The following is a 21,188-nucleotide window of genomic DNA, read 5'->3' on the forward strand; positions in this document are numbered from 1 at the left end:
GCCAAATCTAGCGCTATCTGCTGCTTAAGTTTGATATAGTTATTATCTTTTAGTGTACTGCATCTAGCTGTCAAATATATCCCCAAGTACTTAATCTTATTCATGACCTGAATTTTCAATAGGTCTGCCAGTTCTTCCTTTTGTCTTGATAGCATATTCTTTGTCAAGATCTTTGTCTTATCTTTATTTATTTTCAGACCAGCCACCTTTCCATACGCCTCTATCTTTTCTATCAATTTTGATGCTGTTTCTAGTGGGTCTTCTAAAATGAAAACCAGATCATCTGCGAATGCTTGCAACTTAAATTCTTTCTTTTTAATTTTCATCCCTTTAATATTCTTTTCTTCTCTAATATTTCTGTTTAGCACTTCCAAGGTTAATACAAACAACAGAGGTGATAGTGGGCACCCTTGTCTTGTTCCTTTTCTTATCTCAATAGAGTCTGTCAGTTCTCCCTCTATCATTACCTTTGCCGTTTGCTTATGATATATGGCTTCTATTGCTTGAATAAATTTTTTAGCAAAGCCCATCTGTTTCAGCTGTAATAACATAAATCGCCAATTCACATTATCAAATGCCTTCTGTGCATCTAGAAATATCAAAGCCATTTGTTTTTCAGGATGTGCCTCATAGTATTCCAAGGTATCCAAGATTACTCTCATATTGTCTTTAATTTGTCTCTTTGGCAGAAATCCATTTTGATCAGGATAAATAAAATTGTTTAAGTATTTTTTAAGTCTTTCTGCTAATATTGAAGCAAAAATTTTATAATCTGCGTTTAGTAAGGAAATAGGTCTGTAGTTCTTAATTTGTAATGGATCTGCCTCCTCTTTTAGGACAAGTGTAATATAAGCTTCTGACCATGATTTAGGTATCTTCTTCTTTAGCATAACTTCATTCATAACTTCTAGCAATGGAAGGTTCAACAATTCTTGTAATGTTTTATAAAATTCTGCCGGAAGTCCATCTGGGCCTGGTGCTTTTCCATTATTTTGGCAGTCCCTATATCCTATGACCCTGTCAAGTGTCTTCCAGAATTGTTCTGGTTTGGGCAATAGGAAAGTCCAGCTGTTTCAAACTGTACTTTTCCTCTTTGACATCTATCTCTTTAATCCAGATATTGATGAATCTCCAGATTGGGAGAGGTGTTGGCTCCTTCCCAGGATCTGGGAAGACACTCATGTCCTTTTTAACCTGAGAATTTATTTGAAATTTTTCAACTGAGGTTTACAAATTAGAGAGTTGTTATTTAAATTTTCTTCCCAAAATTGAATCTAGCATCTTATTTTGAACATTTCTATAAGGTCAGAGGTAACAAACCTTATAAATATAGATCTCAGCACTAGTCTACTGATTATGGATAAGAACTAATCATAATTTCTTGACCATAGAAGGGAGTTCTGAGAGGGGAAAGGTAAAATCTGAAGAAAGAAGCCAAGATAAAGATCTTGGGAAAGAGAGTAGGGTTTTTCATAATGGAATTGGGGCCAAACAGGAAACCTCGACCAGGTGAATTCAGCCAGCAACAGGAAATTTCCTTTTGCTGATGAATATATAACTCATATTCATAGATCTAATAGATGTAATACAATGTTAGATACTCCTTAAATATATTGGCATTGGATTTTAGGTTTAAACTAATTGATTAATCAATTAATTATATGAAATGACAAACTCTCTTTTGATCATTTAAAGATACCACAAATAAATCAGGCAATCAAATTTAACTAAAATAATATTTTTATTAACCAAAATTTAAAATCATGAAATGATCAATTCAAGCTTTGAAAAGGCAGTATCACTCAAAACATTTTCTCAGATCTGTTTTAGAAAATTTAAGAATAGTTTCTCCATAATCCATTGGGATTATACATTTATACTGTATATCTTTCTGTAGATACCTTCAAAATTCTCTGGCCCATTTGAGTAACTAGCCATTTTAAAAAAATAGATAAAATAGTAGCCATCCATATTTTTATGGATAAACACAATATTTAAAATTCCCTGCAAACTAGCTGGCAATTTTTTCTGACCTTTAAAAAACAATAACTTTTACATTGAAAGTGCATTCACTGAACAGTTGTATATGTGAACTGGCCAAAACACTGCTTTAACAAATAAGTTAAAATAATAAAATATTTAGAAAAAATAAATAGATATATAAATTAGATATTTTATATAATTTAAAGAACAGCATGAACACCGAGATATCAGGATGTCAGTATTCCTTAGTTGTTTGGAATCAGGTGATGGAGTTTAAAAGAGGAAATGTTAAGATTAGAAAATCTTGGAAGGTGAAACCACTTTAGACATCCTCATCCTGAGCATCCAAAAATCTCGTGCAACCCGAAGCAGGAAGCTTTCAAGAGAACGAAGGACAATATATACTTCTTGGCGGTTCGTCCACTGCCTGTGGTGTTGAAGGATCTGAGGAGTTGATATAGGCTGGATATCAGATGATAGGCCCCCAGATTTAATCTGTAGGAAAAATGAAAACTGAATAATACAGCCAAAACCAAAGGACATCTTCCCCTCATCTGTGCTCCCCCAAAAAGAGTGGTAAGCTACCTGGTAGTCCACTTGATAACCAAGATCTCGGAGGTCAATATCGATACCTTCAAACTGAGAGGAGAATTTGGAATTTTCTTTGATTGCTTCAAAGTTTGTCAGTTGTTGTACTAACTTGTGATAAAATGAAATGGTCTTGGCTATCTGCGACAATCGTTTGGCATCCTGGAGAGAACGAAAACAAAACAAAGTCAACCACTGAGGTATTCAGGCATTATTGTCAAAAATAACAGTTCTGAAAAATATTAGGGAAATGATTCTGCTCCTTATCGTCTATCTCAATAAACACATTAAGAATTGGAGACAGGAGTAACTTCACTCTAGGGAGAAAATGTTACTTGTGGTTGTTTACCATATTCTGGCTGAAAATGGCTTACTTAGCTCCATATCTATATTGCCTGGTGAAACTTATCAGACAATTTAATAAGCATTTTTGATCCAAAAATTTTCATTCCAAGCAAAACTAATCAAAATAACAGACTACAGAATAATAGTTGGAAGGAACCTTGGAGGCAGAGGTGGTATTCAGCAGGTTCTGACCAGTTCTAAAGAACCAGTAGCGGAAATTTTGAATAGTTTGGAGAACCGGCAAATGTCACCTCTGACTAAAGATTTTATAGTATCCTTCCCCTGCCACTCCCACCAAGCCATGCCCATCAAACCGGTAATAAAAAAATTTGAATCCCACTACTGCTTGGAAGTCTTCTAGTCCAAGGGTCTCCAACCTTGGCCACTTTAAGCCTGGTGGACTTCAACTTTGCTGGTTGGGGGATTCTGGGAGTTGAAGTCCACCAGGCTTAAAGTGGCCAAGGTTAGAGACCACTGTTCTAGTCCAATCCCTTCTCAAGCAGGAAACTCTACCATTTCAGCCACCTAGTTGCTCAATCTCTTCTTAAAACCTTTTAGTTTTTAAAGTTCTCTCTGAGGATTACTTGGCATTCTTTGCACTATAATGAAATTACAATTGTTAGCATTCTTTGTGGAGACAGTGGGTTTGATAGAAAAACAGGTTAAATTATATAAGTCGGTGAATAGGTACTGCCTTCTTTCCAGCTGTTAAGTATCTTGTTTTCCTAGCGAACTGGATCCATTATTTCTGGCTTTCAACCATCAAGTTGCTCTGACATTAGCTTGTTGTTCCTTTTCCTGTAGGCATTGATCACCAACAAGAGAGGAACTTTGCAGTGATACTTCAGTTGCCTTCATTCAAATGCCTTATACCAAATTTGGCACTTGGGGAGCACATTAAAAACTGATGTGTTCTGACTTTTGAAAGATGAGATCATATCTACAGTTCAAAAATCCACAGGGGTATTATATGGTGACAGAGGTATTGAAAGCTAATTCATTGCTGGACATTCCGCATGTTTTGTAGCCCAAATTACACAAAGCTTAGTCCGGGCTCAACCTGATGTATTTTGTGATTGGTGCTTGTAATAAATGCCACTGTTTCTTTTATTGGCCTTTAGAAGAACTTCGAGAATTTTATTGCATAGTACAAAGTGCAAAGGTAAAAAATATATGTATGTATTCTTACTGAAAGAGAGCTCCATGTCTGAAAATCAAGGCTGTTTGAGGGAAGATGCCTCAAGTGGGAAATAAGAGGGACCTCAACTCCAGGTAAACGGACCAAAAGCTGGAAAAAGAGAGAGTATGATTGTAAATAGATTTTCAACCAATCTTGTAGTAGAGCATTAAGAAGCATATGTTACTTGAATAGAGAACGGTATGATTATTGAATAACTCAGAGCTATCATTCCAAGAATGCTGAACCAGAATATTTCCCTTTTACTGCTGGATTCCTGAGGGAAGTGGGATAAAATGCAGAAGGCCAAGGTTCCAAGAGATCTCTAACAGTTAACCCAGTGGTGGAATTCAAAATACTTTACTACCGGTTCTGTGGGCATGGCTTGATGGGCATGGCATGGCTTGGTGGGTGTGGCAGGGGAAGGATACTGCAAAATTCCCATTCCCTCCCCACCCCACTAACCTGCTTTCCAGGTCCATTCTCCTGTGCAGGGCAACAAAAGAAGACCCAGGTGATCAGCTGGGACTCAGGAGGCAGAGAGTAATGGGGGTGGGGCCAATCAGAGGTGGTATTCCGATCTATTCAAAATCTCTGCTACCAGTTCTCCGAACTACTCAAAATTTCTGCTACCGGTTCTCCAGAACCGGTCAGAACCTGCTGAATACCACCTCTGAGTTAACCTTCCAAGAGGTTTTGAGTGATAAGGACATGTAATACTAAAGCTCTTTGTGAAGTCAAGTATATTTTCCAAGACTCAGTATCTCTAGTTATAACCCTAATGGAGCCTGCCCGTTATAGTTGCAAGCTATAAGGATCATAAAAGGTGGCTCTTAAGGTAACACTGGGGTGATTAAGGAAACGCATTATTCCCTCTGGGTGCATTTTTGTCAAAAACCAGATACAGATTCTGATTTTCAACAGAAACATCATACAATGCAGGCACATGATTTCAGGATGCTGCAAATGGCCATAAATGCAGGCTGGTTAGTGAACATCCAAAATGTAGTCACATGGAGTCTGGATAGGTGATCTTTTAATCTGGGTCATAAGCAATTTTTTTCAGATCTGTCATAATCACAAATAATTGCTAAGTGACCAGTCATAAGTGAAAATCTACCGGCTACAAATGTGGTGGCTACAAATATTTATAGTAACTCCTGAACAGAAGCAGAGCTGTTTTATGAACAGCAAGCTTTCTTTGTAATTCAGTGCCAAAAAAAGCACATCTGAGCCAGTAGTGGGATTTAATTTTTTTTACTACCAGTTCTGTAGGTGTGGCTTGGTGGACGTGGCAGGGGAAGGATACTGTAAAATCTCCAAAATTTCTACTCAAAATTTCTGCTACTGGTTCTCCAGAACTGGTTAGAACCTGCTGAATACCACCTCTGATCTGAGCAGTTCTTTTCAAGGCAAGCAATATACATTGGCTTCTCAGTCTCATTTATTGAGGCTGTCTGTATTATTCTACATTCCACATTACTAATTCCCAGTTCCTAATTTCACATTACAAAACAGAAAAGTTCCAGATTTGGAGAAAGATTTGATGGAACCAACTCAAAACTTCAGTTTCTCTGCCATTCCTTTAAGATGCTGATATACCTTATGGATTTGTTCTGTCTGATTTTAACAAAATCTTATGTGGTAAGATTACTTGGGAGATACCTTGTGAAGATTTGAGTCCAAAATGGAATATACAGAGAGTCCTTAAGTTGTGACCACAATTGGGCCCAAAATTTCCATTGCTGAGCAAGACAAGTGTTAAGTGAGTTTTGCCCCATTTTGCAACCTTTCTTCTCACAGTTGTTAAGTAAATCATTGCAGTTTTAAAATTTTAAATTAGCACGTGAATCTGGTTTTTCCATTGACTTTGCAATGCCCTACCTGTCAATGAATACTTCAGCTTCAACCATAACAATACAAGAGCACACAGTAGCACACAAACTCAAGATTAACAGCACCAAACTTGATTGCAGGAAATACGACTTCAGCAACAGAGTGGTCAATGGCTGGAATACTCTCCCTGACTCTGTGGTTTCTTCCCCAAACCCCCAAAACTTTAACCTTAGACTGTCTACTATTGACCTCACCCCTTTCCTAAGAGGTCTGTAGGGGGCGTGCATAAGCACACCAATGTGCCTATCGTCCCTGTCCTATTGTTTCTTTTTCTTCTTCTTATATGTATGTATCTATGTATTCATAACTATGTTTTTACTTATATCTATTATCTTGTAAATAAATATGGGGAAAAGAGATACAGGTTAGGTAAGGAGACTCTCAAGAAAGTAACTCCTTAGGAATAATTATGTTCATGGCATAACTGCTCTTCTGTTGTTTCAAACCTTCATTGTCATTTTGCTCTAGTAGAGCATTTCTCAGTTATCATGTCTTTAAGTTGTGTGGACTTTGATTCCCAGAATTCCCCAGTCATTCCCTGGGGACAGCTCTGGAAATGATGAATGCCTTGAAAAAACTAATCTAACAGAGAAGGGATGTTAATGCATAAATAAGAAAGTGAAGAAATCTTGTGCGAGAAAAAGAAGCACAAGTGTTGTGTTCTTTCACAAAATGTTACATCAGTGGCCTCTAGGGGCCAAATGATAATAAACTACTGAAAACAAATTGACCCAAATGTTGAATTTTCCAATAGAAAACAGTTTTCCACAGCAAAACTCTGAAACAGTCTTCAATAGCACCTTTTAAATTGACTTTTGGGTGCATCATAGCACTTTTCTCAATCAAATCTTATAAGAAAAAGAACAGCCATAAAATTACTGTGAATTTATTTCCCGCACCCAAATCTAATTTTTGACTGAAATTTTAAACTCACTTTTTATTCAACTTTCATTTAGAAGACAGGATGATAACCACATTTTTTTAAAAAATCTATTGTTTAGATTTTATCAATTAGTTGCTCAGTTTTATTGATTTGGCCAATTTATTAGCCAATATATGAAATAATATATTTAAAACATCTGCTTAGTTCAGTGAGAGTGGAAATTTTGTAAGTTTCTCCACTTCTTCTCCACATGTCCATGTATGCTTTATGTATGTATGGCCAGTTCTTTGGTCTCCCCTTATCATTGAGTAAACCTGGGGCAGTCATTCAATCTCAGCCCACCTCATAAGGTTATTGTGGGGAAAAGAAGAGGAAGGAGTGTGGAATATAACACCTTGAAACCCTTTACAAAGTGTAGAATATAAATCAAATAAGCCAGAAGTTGCACATTGTGCATGAGAGTGAACAATGAGAGAACTAAGATTCTATTCTATCCTCTGATTAAAACTTTCAGGAGGAAGAATTTTCCAGAATCTGATTTCTAGAGAATGGTAAAAATTTTTTTTAAAAAGCTATGCAAATTCTTTCTATCTTTTCTTTTCTTTCAAAATTTGTATTTTCCTATTTATATTTTTACTGCTCCTGTATTTTTTCTCTTGGCAGTTCATCTATCTCTGAGTTAAATCACCCTATATTTTATTCTTTCCAACCACTGAATATTTCTTTGTATAACTGTGACTGCCATTTTCCCTTTAAAAAAAAAATCCACCTCTCTCTCTGTTTATTAAGAGACTGGCCTATCTCCCCACTGAAAAATATGGTCTGATTTTCTTAGTAATGTACTGTATCTCAACATAACTGAGCTAGGTGATGGCACAAATTTTATTTCCTTTTTACAGGTAATCCTCGACTTGCTACCAATTCCTTAGAGACCATTTGAAGTTACCACAGATTTGAAGTTCTGACAGCCTCCCTCTATTTCCCATAATCACATGGCTGCCCTTGCGCTTTGCAACTGGCTAGCATTTACAACCGTTTGGCATTTTACAACAGTTTTAACAAAAGCCAGCATTTACTTCTGGTTTTTGCCAAAACCAACCCACAGGAATTATTGCCTTGCTTAATAACCATGATATTTGCATAACAGCCACCACAATTAAACTAGTGGTGTGTGCAGGACTGAATGCAATACTCCTAGTAAGGCCTGACCAAGGCGGAGCAGAGCAGAATAATGATATATTGGTGGCAGCAATTGTTCCTAAACTGCATACTAAGGCAGAAGGCAGAGTTAGAGCATTTACTTTTGGCATTGGGGGTGGGGGGTGGGTGGGTGGGCTCTCAGAGAAGGGATTTGAGAGCTCTGCAGCCTTTCTTCTGACCAAATCATCAACTTCTGTCTGCCATTCAAGGGATGGAAACAACTATTATTCCATTCTTACTGACATTTATTAATTTATATTTATATATGTTTACCTATTTTTCACATTTCTATTTCGCTAGACAATAAAAACCAGCTAAGTAAAATATCTTTGATACAACCACTCTAAAACAGTAAAATACCAGCATTCAAACATGTTTCTAGGAACTATCAAAAGAAAGTAAAGATGGCATGATAAAATCAGAGAAAGTCTGTTCAAAACAATCCCCTCTTTAAGGGGCTTCCAACACAAATGACAAGGATGGGATCTAATTTCTAACTGAAGCTTGTTCCATGGAATAGATGTTGCCACAAAAAAGCAGAAATATCTTGCTTCAGTTTCCCCATGTGACATCACTAACGTATTCTCTAATTTAATTCACCGACCCTATATTCATCGGAGTAGGCAGTCCTACAAGACACACAGATGTCAAACCATAAAATAGTTTATAGGTTAAAAACAATATCTTCAAGTATACTCAGAAACTGATAGTAACCAATGCAGGTCCACAAAATCAATGTTATATACACCCAGCAACAGGAGTAAGCATACAGGATCAATTGTAGTTTGCAAATAGTTTTTAAGGGCAGCCCCAAATAGAATACTGTAGCCATAGAAAGAATGATGCTTGGTTAATAAATTGACAGAAAAAAGAGAAATAATTCAAAAGTAGGAGCTGCCTTCTCCTTGGGGTATCTTCTAATTCGTATCTACGAACTTACGGTCTTTGAGAAGATAGAGTAGTAGACTTACGTAAGATCTTGTAAGAGCCTTTGTTTTGCGAAGAAGTTGCCGTGAGAGTTTTAGGCTCATGCTAAATTCTTTCTGCAAATCTAGCTTCTTTTCAGAGATGGTCTCAAGCCCAGATCCCTTCTCCTCTTGGAGTCCAACTGAAGGGGCAGCAAGAAGGATGTCAAACTTGAGAAGAACTTGGAGGAGGAGGAGAACTGCACCTAGAAAGAAGATTGAGATAGTTAGAGAAAAAGTTAGAGAGAAACTGGGAAAGTCAGAAAATTGGATGCTACTGTATTTAAGCCAGGATAATATACTTATAAAACACTGGTGTCATCAGAGAAAAATAGGTACACATCCACATCAAAACCTTTGAAGACCCTTCTTTTTCTGCAGATATAAACCTCAGTGTTTACATGTTAACCATACCTGTATATTGAAGCAATGGGGGACAAAAATATAAAAATGGTAGGACATCCTCCCATAAATAATTAAATTCGCAATCTAAAATTAGCTGGTTCATCTTCTGTTGGGAAGTGAGTTTTTCCCATAAAATTTCTGCTATAGTGTCTCAGGATTAATATGTTTATCCTAGATTCTTTTTTATTTATTTGATTTGTCAATTGCTTACAAAATAATAGTTATAAGTATAAACATGAGTAGGAATACAGAAAATAGGTATGATTAAATGGGACAATAGGACAGGGACAGGAGGCACAATGGTGCACTTATGCACGCCCCTTACAGATCTCTTAGGAATGGGGTGAGGTCAGTAGTGGATAATTTGAGGTTAAAAGAGTGGGGGGTTGAGGATATAACTACAGAGTCAGGTAGTGCATTCCAGGCATTGACCACTCTGTTGCTGAAGCAGTACTTTCTGCAATCAAGTTTGGAGCGGTTAACATTGAGTTTGTATCAGTTGTGTCTTCTTGTATTGTTGTAGTTGAAGCTGAAGCTGAAGTAGTCATTGACTGGTAAGACATTGTAGCAGATAATTTTGTGTACTAAGCTTAAGTCCAACCATAGGCGATGTAGTTCAAGATTGTCCAAGCCCAAATTTCAAGTCTGGTGATATAGGGTATTCTGTTGTGAGCAGAGGAGTGTAGTACTCTTCTCGTGAAATACTTCTGGACTTGCTCAATTATATTAATGTCTGATATACAGTGCGGATTCCAGATCTCATTTATGGATTTGTTACATGATCACCTCACCATTCATACTGGGGAAATCCATTTGAGGGGAATTTCATTTTACATAGATGCTACCTACAGAGAGCTTTTTGGTGATGTTGAAGTTTCAGTTAATTTCTTAAAAACTGCATATACCTCAAAGCAAAGCTGAGAATCTACTAGGAAAATCGATGGAACTAGGAAAGAAAGGTGTAATCCAAAGCTGAAATGGTAGCAATAATAGCCACAATGAAAACATTCGTTTAGCCTTTCCCAATCTGATGATCAAAACATATGCCTGACTAAACGTCTTTTTAGCCTCAGCCAGAATAAGTGTGTTGGGAATTTTAATCTGAGGCAGTTTAAGAAAGTCTTGGATTATAGCAGTGATACAAGTTGAAGATCCTTGATCAAATATTTGATCCTCTCTGAATCTGATGCTCGTGCATTATTGTTTTCAAAAGGAAATGGGAAGGCTACATCTTAATCATTCAATCAGTTACAGTACTCAGATGATTATTTTGTAGAATTCTCTGTTGCCTATGATAGAAAATCCAAATATTCTTTCCTTCTCTGAAGGTAAACGATAGTACAGTATTAAAGCTGACAACAGCCAGAGCGTAGAAAAACTCAAAGAAAAGTCAAAAGATATGGAGAGACCTGACCCATCAACAAGAATGAAACTCAGCTAAAGGGATATCATCATCATCATCATCATCATCATCGTAATAAACTAAATATTCTTGAACAAATATCTATTTTTACAGTATATCCTCACTTTCCTCCACCAAAACTCAACTGTGCACATAAAGACTGTTGATAACCTCTGATCCAGACCTGTAATGTCATCAGAACTGGTTTTTAATAAGGACATCTGATTCATATTTTGAAGTAGGTGGAGTAGTACACATTATCAACTAAACAGACATCTCCTGTAAAAGCATTATGTCCAAAAGCTGAGATAATCTACCTATTCAGCTTTGATATTGGAGAAGACTCCTGAGAATTACTGTAGACAGCTAAGAAAACAAATCAATGGATCATCAAACAAATCTACCCAGAGTTTCTCTCAGGATTCAAATGAGAAAGTTCAATTTATCCTAGTTCAAATACATTATGGGAAAACCCAGCTCTTTTGGAGAAGATTTAAAAACTGGGAATGATAGAAGAAAAGAGATGATTATATTCTTATTCTATCTATAAGAATATAATTATGCACAAATTAATATCTGTAAATATTGCACAAATGATTGTTATACGAAAAGCACCACAAATAGACGTTATTGAGTGATATATTTTTTATGTTTTAATATAATAAAAATTCAATAAAGTTTATTTTAAATAAAAGAAGAAAAGAGATGACCAGAACAACCGGATGACCAAGGATGACAGCAGCAAGGTGGATGAACTCCAGTATTGAGTACACCATTGAAGGACAAAGTTAGGAATGGATCATGACGGAAAAATCTATTTTTGTGGTTGTTAAGAGTAAAGAATAACACATAATCAATTAATCAACCAATTGATCCAGGATGTTTCTGAACTGAAATCTATGTCCTGTTAAGCTTGAAATGCATATTAAAGTTTATACTTCAGATTATGCCAAACTACATCATTTAAAACTGCTATCTCAGGTGCCTTATGCTCCTTTTAGCTAATACGATCCTCGTGATAATTCTTCTAGTCATTGACTCAGCCAGGCCGGCTTCCATGGCAAGAAACACAAATAAGCATCTTTTCACATAAGAACAACAGGTAAAAGCATTTTTTTTTCTTATCTTACCGCTTGGACACATCCTGATGCTTTCCACTTCGTGGGGGGATCTCTATTCACCTCTTTGAGAAGTCTAATCCTGCAGCCCATTCTGGGGGCCTTTTGAAGAACACCAGCTTTCATTTTCGTGGGACACAAAATGTCCAAGATTACACTGCAGTTTGGAGTTTTGATTATCTGGTTTCAGGGGCAAAAAAACCCTCTACCCCCAGTTATTCTTACTAGAGTTTCAGGGCGGAAGAGTAATGTATTGGAACAGCAAATATTTTTTTAAAGTTCCTCTTTTTTTTCTCTGAGGAAAAAGGAAATACGGCCTTGGTCATGTGAATAAGGTCCTCCTTATACTTCAGATTCTTCTCTCTCTCTCTCTCAACACGGACTTTTCTGAAACTGCCTACTGACTAAAATGACTCTATAGATAAGCAACCACATTCTTCAATCTACTGATTGCCAATAACCAAAGTCCTTTCTTTTAGTTTCTCCTAATCATGGACATTTTAGCTCAATCCCATGTTCCATGAAGTATCCTAGTTTAAAGCAAACAGAATCTGCCTTCTTGCAGGTTAGACTTTGTGTCCTGTACAATTTGATTTTGTGATCTGTACAGTAGAGAACAAGTCTTTTTCAGATGGATAGATGGATGGATGAAAAGTACAAAATAGATGAATAGTGCAAAAAGTAGGGAGGTGACCAACTCCCTACTTCCAACTTGTAGGAAACAGAAGTACTAGAATGCTACAGTATCATAATTTCCCAAAGTTTAGGAACTGTGTATTGTACTTATTCATAAACACAACTTATATTTCACTATATTGTTTGCCATGTGCCCTCTGAACAGCAAATGAATTTGAAATTATCTTGAATGTAATATCTTATCTATACAAGAAAACCTATTATACCAAGAATGTGTAGATCTGCTCCCATATGACTCTATTTGGAGGAAGGATAGGATTAAACTGTTTATTAATAGACTTGTCTTAGATATGCAAAACATTAGAGATGGTTATCTCAGTAGAATTATCTTTGTGTTTCATGATGATTCAGCACAGAGATGAAACTGGAAGCCGGGTTTCCCACTTACAACCCAAAACCTCTAGTAGTTGCCACTGTAGGAGATGAATAAATGATCACTACAAACCTACCATGAAAGTTAGAAGTGGAATGCTGACTTAGATAAATTTCTATAGATCATTTCAGGAAGTTGTTACTAAAAATAATGTTTACAAGAATTATGACCTGAAACTATGAGTTAAATCAGTCCAGTACCAAAAGGCTCCCACAGAGGAAACTTCCTATTGCATCTCTTCATGGTTTAGTTAATAATCACTTTTGTTCATACACGAAAGTAAATGAGTTGGGAACGTGGATTTAGTTGATAGAGGTCTGCAGCAAGAATTTTCCAGGAGGTGAGAAAAGGTGTTAACTTTTTTTTCCTTTTGGGCTAAAGTCTTAATAAAAGCTGCCCTTCTGAAGACATTTACAACAGAAATACTAATAGCAATTGAAGGTCTAGTTTTGATTAGGATCATATCCCAGCCAGCATAATCAATGATTCAATATAATACACCTAATCTGGTTAGGAAAGGCTGTCCTAAACACAGCAGGACAGCTAACTGCTATTAATGTTAAATAAATCTTGATTTGACCTTTAATAAAGCAAAAAAGTCCTGCTTATAAAAATCTTTCCTGAATCTATGATTCAGGAGATTCATGTGGTCATGAAACTCCCTTATGTTTATGTCATCAAGGAAGATTTCAATCTAATTTTCAGTTTCTCTTCAGACTCAAACTGGCAGTTTAGTCATGATTTCAAATGACTCATTCCATCAAAACATTTCACTGGGCTGCAACTATTACTTACCAAAGGAGAGTCGTATTACTATTGTATAGATATGAAATTGTTCGTTTTCAATTATATCTTGGTTCAAATGTTTTAATTGGGCATCATCCAAAATCTTTGGCATGGGAAATATAAAAATATTGTAAATAAAGAAACAATACCCCTCCTAGCTTCACCTATTTTGACTCCCATTTTTAAAAACAAAAATCATTCCAGAAAAACCTGGAATAATTCCAGAAGAATAGACCACTGGTGCAAAGCCCTGGAGCTGAAGTATAGTATGAATCAGATAATAATCTACCATATCAATTAATTTATCAAAAAGTTTAAATCAATCTGCACCTGAGAGATCAATCAATATCTATACCAGTGTTGTTTTTGAGTTCATTTCTTTGAAAATACTTTCCCCAATAAATACAAATGTCTGGAATCTGCTAACTAAACTCAAGGCTTTTTTGGATGCTAGTGTAATTGATTTACCTAAGCCTTAGTCTTTTTCCAAGATTGACCCTTCTTTTCTGTCTAGCATGATTTCCACTTGTTGTTCCTTGCCTATCTTCAACTTATTGTCCACATAATCCTTTCATTTTATAATCCAAGACTAATATTTAAAAGAAGATATTGCAACATATCAAATATAAAACATATAAATTATGTATACAGAAAATCATGAAGCAATTAATAGTGTAAGGAAAAGTAGTGGGTGATCTCTGAAAGCCATGTCTATTCGTAAAAAATTAGTAGCCTTATTGGAGATGTAGCCTAATTACAGCTGAGTAAGAAAATTAAGGGTGAAATAAGGAATCTAAGTTATGTCCTTTAAAAATTTGGATTGGATAGCTTCTGATCTAAAAGTATCTTTATATCACGGGCATAAATAACTGACATCAGAAATTTATCTTGAAAAATGTGATAGCTGTTCTTACATAGTTATTACTGTGTTGACACACATATGCAATAATGGCAAAAGATGCTTTTTGTATTCTTATGTGATTCTTTGCTTAATTGATCCAGTGATGATTTAAAGTATATGCCTAGATACTTAAAGGTGATGACTTGCTCAATAGGTCTATTGTTAATTTAGGTAATCAGGGATGTGAAAAGTTTCCCGGAAAATAGTAAGGTTGTTATTTTAGAGCGCAGTGTCCGAACTTTCTGGTTTTGCATACTGGCGGGGTTGGGGGAGGGAGGGGATAGTTCTGAATGTACATGTGCTAGCCCGCCACTTCCGCAGTATGGTTCTGAATGCGCTGCGGCCTGGTGGTAGGCCACAGCCTGAGGGTCGGGGACCCCTGTTTTAGGGTAATTGATCTTACAACATTCTCTAGGGCAATAGGAAGATAATACTTTAAAGTGTCTAGATAACTTGGTGCAGCCATCTCAGCACAGCCAGCTCACCGCTGCCAGCTCACCATTGCCAAATTGCCTCTGCCAACTTACTACCACCAAATCATCAGTGCACAACTCAACACAGCCAATTCGCTGTGGGGACAACTTACCACAGGCAGCCAGAGGGAGAGCAGAGTGGGCAGGTGGGCCTGCGCGTGGGCGGGCAGAGCACAGAGCAGCGGCAGCGGCCAGGGGCCTCCCGCTGAAGGGAGAGCCGAGTGAATGGGTGAATGAGTAAGTGGGTAGAGCTCCAAGAAGTGACAGAAGGGTGTGTGAAAATGGGATGCCACAGCTTCCCCAGCCTCCCCCACTGCCTACCTTATATACTGCTGCTACCACCACTCTGAGCTCTGCCTGCTGCTTGCTTGCCTGCTTGCTCTCCCTCTGGTTGCCTGTGGAAGTTATCTCCACAGTGAATTGGCTATGTGGAGTTGTCTTGCCGCTACTTGGTGGCAGTGAATTGGCAGAGGTGAGTTGGTGGTGGCAGGTTGGTTTCAGTGAGCTGGCTGCGCTGAACTAGCCATGCCAAGTTGTCCCATTCTGTCTACCCAAGTGCATCTGTGTTATGGAGAGAATAGCTGCACCATCAACATAGAGAAGAATGGGAACCATGAGCAATGAACAAGAATGGGAAATGAAAGTGTGATTTAGCAAAAATTGCAACCTTATTATTAATATATAAATCAAACCATTATTTGCTAGACTGCAGTCTTTTTTTTTTTTTTACACGTTTTGGGATAGAGATAGGTTAAGTAAGGTTTCCTTTACAATGTATTTATTTTTTCTTATTCTGAAAAAAACTCACTGTAACTCATTCTATATTAATGGGGGAGTATGTGGAATATGCATGGACCACTACATATTTCACTAGCCAACTTCATCCTTCCCTTTTACAGTACTGACATCCGCTTCCTCCAAATATACAGATAATGAACAATTGTACAGGTGTTTACCACAGCTGTGAATGTCCCAAAGGTGCTTTTTCAAGAGGCAGCTAGACTGTCTGAATTTTCTTTAAAGATGTTTCACTTCTCTTCCAAGAAGCTTCTTCAGCTCTGACTGGAAGGTGGGGATTTATACTCCTTACAGACAGTTGGTTATTTACATTCTTTTAGAGAGTCATTGAGGCCAGCTGGAGGTTTATCTGTGTCATCAGGGTCACCCAAATAGTTGGATGAGAAGTGAAATGTCTTCAAAGAAAAATCAGAAAGTCTAGTTGCCTCTTGAAAAAGGGACAACGATGATCTGAATGACTGAGAATCTCTATAGACACAGCTGTGAATCACATTTAAAAATTTCAGCACCATAATAATAGAATCAGAAAAGATTTCTCATGACTATGCTGTGGTAAGTTGTAAAAGCATAATATCAGGAATTCCTTGTTTTCCAACAGGGATATAAGTCATTCACAATTCATAAGAACAGTTAAGGAACATTAATGTATAATGGAATTATCCCAAGAGAATAATGATTTAGATATGAATTGCTTGGCATTCCCTCACAACTCAATCTGTAACACCCATGCGTTCAAAGATTTATGCTTTTGTTCTTTCTCTATAAGAGATTCTTCCAGCTGAGAGAAAAACAAGTTATTTAAAACCAGAACGATTACTCTGCACATTTCAAAGAAGATTATTCTGAAAGCAGTCTAAACTTAATTAAAACAATTTAGACAAAAGATACAGGAACAGTTTCATAAAATGCAAAGTCTTCATCCAATTATTTATTTTATTTACAGATCAATCTGCATATTATAAGAATATTCAGTTTAACTGAAGGAGAAGCTTGGGAAAATACTGGGGTGTGTGGGGAGAGAGAGAGAGAGAGAAAGAGAGAGATCCAGTTACTCCTGATACCAATATCTCACATCAGTGTCTTAGTTCATCACATCAGTGTCTTGGTTCAAGGCTGTAAACTTTTCTTTCCCTTTTTCTACTAATTACATAAAATGGATAAGTAACATTTAGAATGAGATCTAAGAGTGAGATGGGTATACCTAAATTTGACAAATAAAATAGTAATAAATAATAACTTATTACTTACTATACTGCATGCACAGCAGTACAGACACCTTCATATTTTTAATGATGCTTTTTTTGGCACCGATGGCCAAGGCATTTTCCAGCATACAGAAGAAAATATAAAAAGTATAATCCATCCATAATACAATTAATTGAGGGTTCAGATCCAGAACATTCCTGTATTCTCAGAACAACCAGCACCTCAAATACTAAGAAATTCAACAATCTTACCGTGGACCTTGGCACAATCTCCAAAACACCTATTTTAGTTTCTCTTTCTTTCTCTCTCTATATGCTTGGACCTCTGACTTCTTGTTTGTCAGAAAGTTCCAATTTCCAGAAGTCTTCATGTATCTTTTGCTGATGGATGCTCGTTGGTGAAATGTTGTATCATGTTTTTTATGTGATTTTCATTCCAAGCAAGTGCATTTCTCTTCCAATTGCAATAATGGGAGTTCTCTTTGATCATTTTCTGTCCTCAGATTTCCAATGAAGGTAGAGACAAAGTGCATGTTTACACAACTCCTTCTAATTAGCTTTTATTCAAATGGTCCAACCTGGCTATGGTAACCTATGCCCTGATTACTCATATTTGCACTCTTATAATGAGAGTCCATAGGAACTTTCAATTGTTGTTAAGACAAGTAAGCAAACTGCTCATTGCATCCATATCACGGTGGTCTACAGGAATCCTTGTTTAGTAACTCCCTTGGACAGTGACCATTTGCAGTTGGAACAATGATGAAAAGTAATCTAATGACTGATGCCTTCAATTACGACCTTCTCAAATCTATAAAGCAAAGGAAAGTTGAAGTAATGTCATAAGAACAGTTGCAATCATGTGATATTTCACTTAGCAACAGGGATGGGATTCTACCTGGTCGGACCAGTTCTATAGAACCGGTTGTTATGATTCTGCCCAGTTCAGAGAACTGGCAAATCACACCACTGGCTGGCCCCTCCCCTTCCCTCCCCTCCCCGTCCACTCCTCCTTACCTGGCATGCGCACCATCAAACTTGCCTGTGTTTGGTAAGTTGTTGTTTTTCCTTTTTTCCCCCTCTGAGCTTCAGCTGTTCTGCTGTGTCAGGAGATTTAGGATAGCTAGAAACTAGGAAACAGTTGGATTTCTTGCTTTCTAGCTAATATAAAAGCAGAGCTGAACCTTCCTTAGGACTGAAGCTTCTATTTTTCAGTGCAGACTTGGGCAGCAGATTGCAGAAAGGTAGATCTCTGGATGAATCTGTGATTCTGCGATCAACTCAATCTGCCTGTCTGCTTTGCCTGGTTTTGGGTAAAAGTTGCTCTTTTTAAATAAAAAATTCAATATTTACATAAATATTTATAATATTTACATGCAAGCCACGCCCAGCCAGTCACATGGCCACCAAGCCACACCCATAAATTAGGCCATGCCCACAGAACAGGTTGTTAAGAAATTTCAATCCTGCCCCTGCTGAGCAACCACTTTGCTTAATGAATTGCCAGTGCCAATTGTGGTCACTAAACGAGTATTACTTATATTATGGAACCTCTTGCCCTGCAAATACATCCCCCCCCCTTTATTGCTGAGTGCAATTCAGTAATTTATTTTTGACATTTAAAACCACTTAATTTTTAAAGTTTAGGACCCGGCTATCAAAGGGACTACTTGTGTCGATAAAAATACGAGAAGTTATTAAGTTCTACAGGAAAGCTTTTCAAGGAAACTGCCCAGGAGAACGTTTTTCTACCTGGATAGTTTCCAGAAGTGGGGACTTCAACTCCCAGAATGCTCAACAATAGGAAATTCTAGGAGCTGGAGATCACATATCAGGTGGTGTGCCCAGTAGAGAAACTCTATCCTTGGGCTAGGTACCACAACTGGAAAATCTGGATAACCTATATGTGACCATAAATTGTTAAAAATTCTGATATCCCTTTGCTACCATCCATTGGTATTCCAGAATTTTGGAAACCAAATATAGTAGCCCTAATATTAGCACTAGCAGAATTTACCGAGGAAAGAACTTTTTCCCGCAAAATGTATCTCCTTCAGAGTTGTAATTGCCTTCCAACCTATGTGCTCAGAATTCATATCACAAGTTTTCATATAACTTGGACTTTTAAATTATCTTGAGTGTTTTATTGCTGCTTTTATGAATTTATGATGGCCATGAATTTATAAATCACCATGTTTATAATGCATTTGTTATTTTATTTTTAGGTCTACATGCTGCCCTCCAACAAAGATATTATTAGATGGTGCACATAATGTTCCTTCTTTGGCATTTTCCCCATAAAGCTTGTAATATTCACTGGATTGAGAATGAATGGCTGGTCCAAAATTATGCAGTTCAATCACTAACTTGGTTCTCCTCTTAGTTAGGAAGATTAAACATAGTTGGCAATGATGAAGGGCAGATGAACAATATAGAATACATGGGGAAACCACAGATTATCACAGTTTCAGAAGACAGGTTGTTGCATTGACTGTGAATTTTCCCTCCTTTTTCATTTAATGAAAAATAAATGCATTCACAAAATTTCAGACATCAGCCTGGTTGCCTACAAATGCTGGCAGCTTTGTAATCAAAAATGCAAAATACAAAGACAGTTCGGGTGCTTCAGTGCCCCTCCAAATATTTCTCTCATAACTTTTAACCAACATGGTCTCAGTTCTCACACTATTGAGTTGAGTTGGTTGAGTTTCCATCCAACAGACCTCAAGGGCTTCATGCTGGGAAGCAAGGATATCAAATTCATTCTTTAAAAGAAATCTGACAGCTGATTTTCACATCAAATGTGTCTGCCCCATTTCTGGAATTTTACAGAAAGTCTAGTTGATGCCATTTTTTTCTCTGTTCCTAACCACAATGATGCCAAAATGACAGAACTTGCTTTGTGACATCACAGTGCAAATTCTAATCTTTCATAATTCATTGCAATGTATGCAAGCACAACACAGTGGGTGCGATGTTGTGCATGTTTCATCACTCCCTACCCCACTAGCACCTATGCTATTTGACATGTTCATCAATAGACCTGTAAAATTGCTACAAAGCAGATGACTGTAAATAATGTTGTGTATACATGGTTCATTCACAAAATACTCAAAAGGTCATATAAAGCTCCATTATTAATTATACTGACTGTGGACTATGCCAAACAGGCCTTTTGCATAAGCCTCTTACCCATGGTTAATTTAAACGTGTTTAGAAAATTACATAATTTTCGGGGTTTGTAAGGCACATTGAATCATAAGCTAACTACGTGGATTAGATTTGCATAATACACTAATCTAATGTGATTCAGCATGTTAAGCAACAGAATCTCAGAGTTACAATAAAGCTTTAAAACCAAATAAAATAAAAATTACACCACTGGTTGAGGATAGGATTTAATGCTGGTTGCAACGAAGTAGAAAAAAATAGTATATTTTCTATCACTTTGTCAAAATTTAATCAAATCAATGGGCTGATAGAAATGATATTTTATACATACATACATACATACATACATACATACATACATACGACTTAGCTGCATTTTTACAATTAGCCCCTCCACACCTGATGTTTTTGACAAATACTCAAGATAAATAGACAATACTATTTCATGCATGTTCTACCAATGGAGGGATTGGTACCAGTGATTTCCTGGAAATTCTAGCATCATAGTCTCTGGAGAAAGTCCAGATGCAAAAAAAATAATAATTATACCTACTGAAAGTGGACTTTGATACTGTGGTACAGAGACCAAAAATAAGATCTTTCTCAGTGAAAAAATCATGCAAGGTATGAAGGACCGGGAGAATTAAGGGGATTTTAGTTAAGTAATCCAATGGAAAATCCCAAAAACAGACAGCAGAAACCAAAGGCAACTTCTGTTGGTGTTTTAAGTATTACTGATTCATGGGTAAGATTTGCTCAGCTCATTCTTAAGTGATTCTCTGCTCTGGTCTATCATACTGTATGTTGTTCCCACCCATTCAAC

The 21,188-nt window shown here is 36.9% G+C and overlaps 1 protein-coding gene across 1 annotated transcript; it reads right to left on the reverse strand.

Moving 5' to 3' along the window:
• Positions 1–1,813: 1,813 nt before the first annotated feature.
• IL27 (interleukin 27) lies at positions 1,814–12,192 on the reverse strand. Its single transcript, XM_087917525.1, has 5 exons — positions 11,975–12,192; positions 9,044–9,243; positions 4,106–4,204; positions 2,569–2,733; positions 1,814–2,478 (listed from the first exon to the last, which is right to left on the reverse strand). The coding sequence occupies exons 1-5, from the start codon at positions 11,985–11,987 to the stop codon at positions 2,278–2,280; spliced, it is 678 nt and encodes a 225-aa protein (XP_087773651.1). The 5' UTR covers positions 11,988–12,192; the 3' UTR covers positions 1,814–2,277.
• Between the last annotated feature and the right edge of the window lie 8,996 nt (positions 12,193–21,188).

Source organism: Pseudonaja textilis, chromosome Z (assembly GCF_049901715.1).
Source record: "Pseudonaja textilis isolate UNSWEBS1 chromosome Z, rPseTex1.2, whole genome shotgun sequence".
Classification (NCBI taxonomy): Eukaryota; Metazoa; Chordata; class Lepidosauria; order Squamata; family Elapidae; genus Pseudonaja; species Pseudonaja textilis.